The sequence below is a fragment of the Vipera berus genome, assembly GCF_964194415.1.
Source record: "Vipera berus genome assembly, chromosome: 1".
Classification (NCBI taxonomy): Eukaryota; Metazoa; Chordata; class Lepidosauria; order Squamata; family Viperidae; genus Vipera; species Vipera berus.
In genome coordinates, this window is record NC_138202.1 from 58578790 (window position 1) to 58588172 (window position 9383).

Genomic DNA, 9383 nt, shown 5'->3' on the forward strand with positions numbered 1-9383 from the left:
GCATAGTATATATTGCTGAGAATCTTTGCATGCTTCTCACTCTCAATGAATTCAGAATAAACCTGCATCCTTTTTGACTTTCACACGACACATCTGCACATGGAGCTTTGGCATTATTCCTGCAATGGGGTTGTACCCCTTTGTTCCCATGCTGACATCACCCTTTGCTGTTGAGGCTCAGCTTTCTGTGTCACTCCCTGACCGCTTCTTTAAGACACCTTTTCTTGTCTACGGATGTGTCTTCAGCCAGGAATAACATGTATTCAGGTAACCATGTGGATTGCCTAATATTAGTGTATGGCCAGTAATTGGCTGAATATGAATAATAACCTTAAACTGAATTCAGAGAGGACAGCAGTGCCTAATGTGAAGGGTGACATTTCTCAACAGAAAAGACAGATGTTCCATGTTTTTAATGGCGTTAAAAAGAATTCTCTATTGTCAGAAAGATTATGCATAAAGTTTGAGAATATTTCAAGATTCACATTTCTCTTGAATTTCCTAGATTGAAAGAAGGAACAACAGGATCTTATATCAGCTAGGTTTATGCACCTACCTGTACTCCTTTTAGTTAGTAATTTGAAAGGAAATTGAGCTCGCTAATAAAATCTATTTATTTGATTTTGTTAAATAGACATATATTATAACACAGATACCATAAGAGCAGCCTGTAGATTATCTAACTTTCCAATAGACTCCCAAAGTTCTTCAGGTGTAGCAAGAAGTACTTACCACACAGTAATAATGAACAGTGAGATTATAGTCCTCATAGGTCCTTTTTTCCCCATATTTTTCAGGACAGTCATCAGTCCGTTGACAGAATTCACAGGCTAAAAGATAAAAAGAATGTTGTGTGGACACTAAGTAGTTCTACTGGTTATTGGGCATATAACAAGTTAACCAGAACATCATGCAATAGTTCTGTATATTTTATAAATTTCTCTGAACTATTAAGACAAGTAAATTATAGTAATTACAACCCCAGAAATTACTTCTGACTGCATTTATATATAACCAAGGTCACTTGGAAAGTTATTTATTTAGCAAATTTATATGGCTACAAATTTATATCTTAACCAACTAACACCAGTTAGCCAACAAAGCATAAATAATGAAATAAAAAATAGAGTAAACACCAATCTATTTAAAATAGTTGAGACTCCTCACAGATTCTCTGTAAGGAATCTCAAGTATTCTGACAGTATAACAAGATGCACACATTAGGCTCTAGAAGTAACTTGGTTAATTGGCTAATGGAAAAGCCTTCAGGAAGGCATGTTTCCCATAATACTGTTTCACAGAAGATATGTGGAACATGCCCACCATACAGATCTGCCACAATGGGCGGAAACCACTGGAGACGGATAAGCTCTCGAGTACTTGGTTCTATATCAAGCGACAACCAGCAACTTGAACTAAACTTAGAAACTTACCAGAAGCCAGTGCAGCTCATGTAGCAGTGGTATTATGTGGATGTTCTCCACTGCTACCAAATGAATTCAAGAACAGCCCCATGCAGAGCGGACTGCAATAATCTATCAGGAAATGGCTAAGGCATCAATGACTGTGAACAGGGCCTCCAGATCTAGAAATGGATGTAACTAGTGTACAAAATTGTTTTGTGCAAGGAGCCTCCTGGGCACAGCTGCTTCAAAGAGATCTGTGGCTCTAGCAGGATTCTCAGGCTGTACATCAACTCTGTCTGTGGGAATGCTATTCCATACAAATAATAGAAGATGTCCAGCTGAAGGGAGCTCTTGAACCCACTGCCATTTAGTCTTGCTAAAATTGAGACAAAACCTCTTCTTCCCCATCTAGATTTTTCAAACATCACTTGGGCAGGAATCCATAACTGAGTATCATCAAAATTCTGATACTTTATCCTATGCAATGGCTTCATATAGATGTAAATAGGAGTAGGTAGAGGGCCTAGGGCAGGGGTAGGCAACCTCGGCTCTTTTATGACTTAGGAATTCTGGGAGTTGAAGTCCATCAGTCATAAAAGAGCCGAGGTTGCCTACCCCTGGCCTAGGGCTAGTTGTCAACCTCCCCCTCCATAATACAGACTGAAATTCAGCTAAGAGAAAGGAAAACAACCACAAAAACCATGTCTGCGTATCCCCTCCCAATTCTCCCAGCTGATCTAGTAGAATTTCATATCTACAGTACTGAAAGCCACTAAAGGAACCAAGGAGGGCTAGGACATATACAACATACCATTATGAACTTGCCATAAAAATGATTAATGCTATCCTACTGCTGTAACCTGACCTGAAACCCAACTGAATCACATCTAAATAATTTATTTCCTTGAGAAACCCTGAGAGCGCCAAGTCTACCACTGTCTTAACAGCCTTCTCAAGAAAATGCAGTTTGGAGAACTACCATGACCATGTCTTTGAGCAAGTACAAGACATAGTTATTGATCTGGAGAACTTAGCATTAAACTTTATTAATCCAATTAGAATTCAAAACATTAACATTGTAGTGTTTGTATAGTTATTAAAAATGCAATGATTATTAGTAATAACTACTGTGCTTGATTGTAAAAACACCCCAAAGCACATGTTTAAATTATCAGTTCTTTCATCACCAAGGTTACTAAGTACAGGAAAGGCCAGAAATAGTTTAGTGTTCTGCAATCTGGGAACCATACAATTTCCATAAATCCCAACCAGAATAGCTATTGCAGACTCATTAACTGAAGGCACCAGGCTAGAAGCTACATTAATTAAATCAAACATAAATAGTGAGAAACACTTACATAGATTCTGGAGGCATCCAATAATGTTCTTACTCATTCTAGAGTTCTCCATTCAACTAAGTCATACGAGAGAAAAATCAGTTGCTATATGATATTAAATTTTTAGTTTGTGAATTATCTAATCCTCTACAGCAGACATGTCAAACACAAGGCCCGGGGGCCAGATCCGGCCCGCGAAGTGGTTTCATGCGGCCCACGAAGCCATCCTGGAAACAGTGAGGGAACGGCCCCCACTGCCTTGGCCCACTCCTGCCCCCATAGGCACCGTTGATGCCAACGATGTAGAGCTGGCCATGCCCACCCAGTAGGCCATACGCACTCTAGCCACGCCCACCCAGTAGGCCACGCCCACCCTGGCCATACCCACCCGGCCCCCTGAGGGCAACCGCAATGCTGATGCGGCCCTCAATGAAATTGAGTTTGACACCCCTGCTCTACAGTTTTAATGAAAAACAAACCATATGATAAGAAAAATAAAGAACTGTTCATTTTATATAAATTCAATTGTAACATGAATGCAGCTTTATCAGCAACTTGTAGAACTTTTTCATTATTTCTAACTATTTGATTTATAGCAACAGTACAATTTAGCATAAACCAAAAGTCAAAAATACAAATACAGTCTCTTTTTGACTACACAAAATTACCTGGAAAAAAAATAAGGTATTCTTTGCTGTTCTTTTCTCTGCAAATTTGTGGACAGTCCTGCATTCAGTCTTCATCCAGATAAGAAAGATGATGAGGAGCAAAAGAAGAAAAAGACAGAGCAAACAAGAAAGGGAAGGAGGGGTAGGGGAGGGGAGTAGAGGGGAGTTAAATGTTTTATATCAAATGAACAAGCAAGGAGGCAGATGAGACAATAGATCATAAAGGCTACTACTCTGGCACAATTAGGTCACAAAGGTATTGCTCTGAGGCATTACAACTGTCCTCCAAGTACTCAAGTCAGGGATCTCATAAGTCAATACTGTGTTAGACAGAGTAGCAAACCCTATTGGAATATAATGCTAAGGGTCAAATCCAAACTACATTTTTAAAAAGACTCAAAGAACTGGAAAATAATTTAGTGAACAAAGGAAAATTTACGAAATTATGTTAAATCAATACTATTCTGCTTGGAGTTTTCCTCCTAGAGCTGTTAATTTATGCTACCTTTATATTATGTGTTTGGAGATAGAGATTTAAAGGCAAATCTAACAAGTGGAGACAAAACAATTTATTCTTGTCAACTGAAAATAAAATAAATGAATTTGCAGTAATATTTTTTTTACCAACTCAAATACTTTTAACGTGAGAAAATAAAACAACTTCTGTTGGTTAGGAAATATAATGTACATGCAACAGTTTCAATATTTGTATATGGAACACATGTAAGGTTCTTATCTTGGTGAAAACTGTAAATCGGATGGAATCTGTATTCTTCTTGAAAATAGGAATACAGAGGTGCCTACAGAAGCAGGCAAAAGCCCTATCTCAGCATTTTAAACTATTTCTAGTCCCACATTTGAGGTTTTACCCCCCCCCAATTCCCAGAGCACCTTTTCTAGAAATATTAAGACAGAATAAGGAAAACAAATTACATCTCCCCTACACTTTCAAAATAAGTGGCCTGTTACCAGGATTCCAATAGTAAAAAAAAAAAAAACTTAAGAAGAATTTAATGTTTGAGAGAAGTAACAAACCATTGGTTTTCTCATGATTATTTTGAATACAGTACTAAGGCACTATTGATGATCATGCAATTTGTATTTAGTTTGTAAGTCTTTCAAAGAAAATAGGTTTTGGAAAGTTAATTAGTCGGTCTAATTCTATACAATAAGTTAATGAATGAGCAAGGAGGAACAAATTTTAAATACACACACACACACACACACACACACACACACACACACACACTTCTTCTTTGTTCATTCATGAGGGGGTATGATCTCCAAGACAAATCTTCAGCGCAACAATAACTGAATATCACATTTCAAAGTACTCACAGAACTTAAAGCTGTTTTCTAGAAGCTTGTGTAAATTATAGGGGTCTTGTGTTCTCCGCCTTGACTGAGTCTGATCACCAATCTTCCTTCATATGCATTCTATAGATTAGAAAAAACACAATGACAGTTATTTTATCTGAAAAGCATATTCTTTATTGTTAGTAAAAATATTACAAAGTGAAATGTTAGTTCCCCTATGAATCAAAAATAATACTCAAAACAATCTGATTCTATGTCAGCCTTCCAAATTCTTCAGATGTTTGGGCATCAATTCTTATAATTCTTAGCAGTTACCAAGCTGGTTGGAAATTTTAGAAGTCCATACACAATTAAAATTGTTCTATGGTGCTTTTAACTGCTGTTAGCTGCCTGGTCCCCATAAGTCCTACTATGTTGCCTCAGGGTGATGAGTGTTCCTGGGAAAAATCTGTGAAGAACATTGGAAATGTATGCCTATATATATATATGTCATTCCAGCTATCCATCAAAAGCAAACAGGCACCTGTGCTAAGCAATCACAAAATAGGAAGATGGTGGATTCACATTATCACTTTAGCAGCAATGGCAAAGGCGTCATAATATGAGAGTAGGCAATGGCAAACTATTCTTATATTTTTACTAAAAAAAATCACATGGATGTAATATGATTCACAATTCCTGGAGAAAATCTACCTATATGGTCGCTAAGAGTCAACAACGTGATGGAATATATTCAATCAATCATCCAGAGTCACATATTTGAGATGGGCAGTCATATAAATTGAAATATAAACAAATACATTTGCTGGCTTCATTTCATTGAACTGCAGCTGCTCTTATATGTATAAGACCAACTTGATGTATTTATTACATTAAATATATTTCATTATTTTATTGGTGGGAAAAAGGTTTTGATAACCCTGTCTGAAGAACTAAGGAATTCTCCAGTGAAATGTGCTTGGTCAGTTTCAGATTAGAAAAAAAAAAAGAAATTCATTCCAATAACAAATAAATAGAACATTAAATAATACATGTCTGGGCAATTCAGGTATTTAACTCTTTCTTCTTTGCTGGATGATTACAAATAACCTTACTTCTCCTGATGCTTCTAAACAGAGATTCCTTTCCCAATGAGGTCCACTGGTATTCAGGGTCCACAAGTTCCAAGTACTTGAACAATGATATCATCTGTACAGATAAAATTTCCTGGACAGATAATGAAGGAATGTAGAATTTTAACTCATTTGGGGATATCATGGAGTGTGGAAATTACACTCTTAATTAACTTTAATCACTTCTCTCAAAGAAGAAATTTGTAAGATACGTTACACCATGATCTTCCACATTTCTATGTGCAGAGATGTGGAAAACTGAACTACCCACTGGTAAATGTGATTTCTGTATTAGGGCTGTAATGACAGAGACAGGCAAAATAGCGTTTTAATATGAGCAAAAATTTGTCAAAGTGAAGTGACCATATCCTTTGCAAGCCTCATGTGCTTGTTTCAAAAGGTGCCCATAGTTACAGATTACAGATTAACAAGGAAGCCTTACAAAGCAAGTTATTGCTTTGTTCATGCTAATGTGCTTTACAAAGCATCTCTGGAATCTTTTGCACATATAATGCAAGTTCAATTTACCTGAGTTCAATCAATGGATTTTACATGGAAAAAAGTGTTCCACAAAGATTAACCACATTTGTGTTACAATGTGACTAAACAAATATCATTTTTGGAAAAAAAAACAACTTAAAATTTTGCAAATGAAACAAATAATTGCAGCTGACATACTTTTCAATTAAATAATCATCAGGAAATAACGGCATCAAATTAATTTATTATTTATTTATTAATTCGGTTTATATACCGCCCTACTCCCGAAGGACTTAGGGCGGTTTACAAGGCAAAATTTAAAAACAATGCAATATAAAATTAAAATAAAATTAAATTAAGTCTAGCCCCCAAAAATTAAAATCACAATTTAAAAACATTAAAACCCCTCAGTCCAGACCAGATAGCTCAAAGAGCCAGGTTTTTAGGTCCCGGTGAAATGAACAAAGGTCAGGGGCAGTCCGGAGTTCCGTTGGCAGTTGATTCCATAGGGCAGGCGCGCCCACAGAGAACGCCCTCCCCCTGGGGATTGCCCATCGGCAATCCTTGACCGGTGGTACCCTGAAGAGGCCCTCCCTGTGGGAGCACACAGGATGATGGGAAATTGACGCTGGCAGTAGGTGTTCCCTCAGATAATCCGGGCCCATGCCATTTAGGGCTTTATAGGTCATCACCAGCACCTTGAATCTCACCCGGAGGGCAACTGGAAGCCAATGCAGCTCGCGGAGAAGAGGTGTTACATGGGAGTATCGGGAGACTCCCATCACAACTCGTGCGGCTGCATTCTGCACCAGCTGAAGCCTCCGAGTGGTCCTCAGGGGCAGCCCCATGTAGAGAGCATTGCAGTAGTCTAGCCGGGAGGTCACGAGCGCATGGGTGACTGTGCGTAGGGCATCTCGGTCTAGATAGGGCCGTAACTGGCGCACCAGGCGAACCTGGGAAAAAGCCCCCCTGACCACGGCTCCTATATGATCTTCCAAACTGAGCCATGAATCCAGGAGGACGCCCAAGTTGCGGGCCCTATCAAGGGGGGTAATACCTCACCCCCCATAGTTAATGATGGAAAAGATTGGTTAATCTGAGATGCCAGTATGCACAGCCACTTAGTCTTGGCAGGATTAAGACGAAGCCTGTTTCTCCCCATCCAAACCCGGACCGCCTGCAGGCAACGGGACATCACGTCGAGGGCATCACTGGGTTGGTTCGGGGTGGAAAGAAAAAGCTGAGTATCATCAGCATACTGATGATACCCCACCCCGAAACCACGAATGAGCTCACCCAGCGGCTTCATATAGATGTTGAACAAGAGGGGAGAGAGGGCTGACCCCTGAGGAACTCCACAAACGAGAGGCCTCGGGGCGGACCTCTGCCCTCCTGTCAACACCAACTGCGAGTGGCCCAGGAGGTAGGAGGAGAACCACTGTAAAACAGTGCCCCCCACTCCCAACCCCCTGAGACACTGCAGTAGGATACCATGGTCGATGGTATCAAAAGCCGCTGAGAGGTCTAATAGGACTAGGACAGAGGAACAACCCCTATCCCGAGCCCGGCAAAAATCATTCACCAGCACAACCAATGCCATCTCCGTGCTGTACCCGGGCCTGAAACCTGATTGGTACGGGTCCAGATAATCAGTTTCCTCCAGGAACAGAGGGAGCTGAAGTGCCACCACGCTCTCAATCACCTTCGCAAGAAAGCGAAGGTTGGAGACCGGACGATAGTTGTTCAAAATACCTGGGTCCAGGGCAGGCTTCTTGAGGAGGGGCCTCACCACCGCCTCCTTCAAGGTGGCAGGGAAGGTACCCTCCCTCAAAGAAGCAGTTATTACTGCCTGGAACCAGCCTCGTGTCTCCTCCCAGGCTGCATATACCAGCCAGGAGGGGCACGGATCCAATAAACACGTGGCGGAACTCAGTCTCCTCATGATCCTGTCCACCTCATCTGGGGTCACAGGATCGAATTCACTCCAGGTAACATTCTCTAGACCGCTCGATTCCTCTCCGTCAGTCTCTGCCCAGTCAGAATCCAAACCGGCTCGAATCTGAGCGATTTTGTCCATCAGATGATAGCTAAACTCCTCAGCCCGCCCCTGCAAGGGCTCCTCCCTCACCTCCTGATTAAGGAGGGAGCGAGTCACCCTAAACAGGGTGGCCGGGCGATTATCTGCAGACGCGATGAGGGCAGCAAAGTAATTAGACTTCGCTGTCCTCATCGCCGCGAGATAATTTACTAAAATGAAGTTAAGATAGTATTTTACTTCCATTAAATTCTTGGAACCCAGGTGAATGGCAGTTGGAATTTGGCTAAGAAAAATGAATATTTCCAGATTTAATAAATAAAGCAATTTTGAAAGGTGGATTTCCTTTTTTATTTTGTATATTAAATAGCTTTTATTATTTGACACCTATCTTCTCAATTCATGCTTTAATTACAACATTCTAAATGAAACATTGCAGCATCAAATAAAGCAGTTCAACATCTGTTCATTGCAGTTGTAACAGTATCAAGAAAATAAAACTATATTATAATCATAAAAATCAAAAAGACAATCTAAGATAGTGAACATAAATGGCTTTAAAAATCAAGTGTACAATGCCACGAACAAAACATTTCCATGTTAGTTTTAAATAAACTATTTGTAACATACAAGATGCGGCAGAATTTTAGATGCAAGTTTTCCATTTCACAGTTCACAGTATGTGCTTTGCATTTAGATAAGAAAGGGTCTTAAGTTCACATTGTACCTTCTGACAGGCTAATGTTACCTTTTTATCTTTCAGCAAAAAGCTTTGGGGAGATGAACAGCAGTGTCCAAGAACAAATTATCCAGAATATACAGTATTATGTTCTGCGAGTTAGAAAATATCTAATTTTTGAACTTAGAAATTACCAAAATATTTCATCCTGATGCTCAACTTGCTCATTCAGAATTGGGTCCCACTTAGACTGGATATTTCCTAACAATTAATAATTTAGATTCAGAGTTCTGGCTTTGAGGTGGTATTTTTCTGTTCAATTGTGTCCAGTTCTTAGGGAATGCCTGTA

At 39.7% G+C, this 9383-nt stretch overlaps 1 protein-coding gene across 1 annotated transcript in view; it reads right to left on the reverse strand.

Moving 5' to 3' along the window:
• The window catches only part of G2E3 (G2/M-phase specific E3 ubiquitin protein ligase), a 28175-nt gene extending 23325 nt beyond the window's left edge, over nt 1–4850 (reverse strand). Inside the window, 4 exon segments of the mRNA XM_081312794.1 lie at nt 733–830; nt 2765–2820; nt 3412–3480; nt 4750–4850. Coding sequence (XP_081168920.1) covers nt 733–830; nt 2765–2816 — 150 coding nt within the window. The 5' untranslated portion in view covers nt 2817–2820; nt 3412–3480; nt 4750–4850.
• Between the last annotated feature and the right edge of the window lie 4533 nt (nt 4851–9383).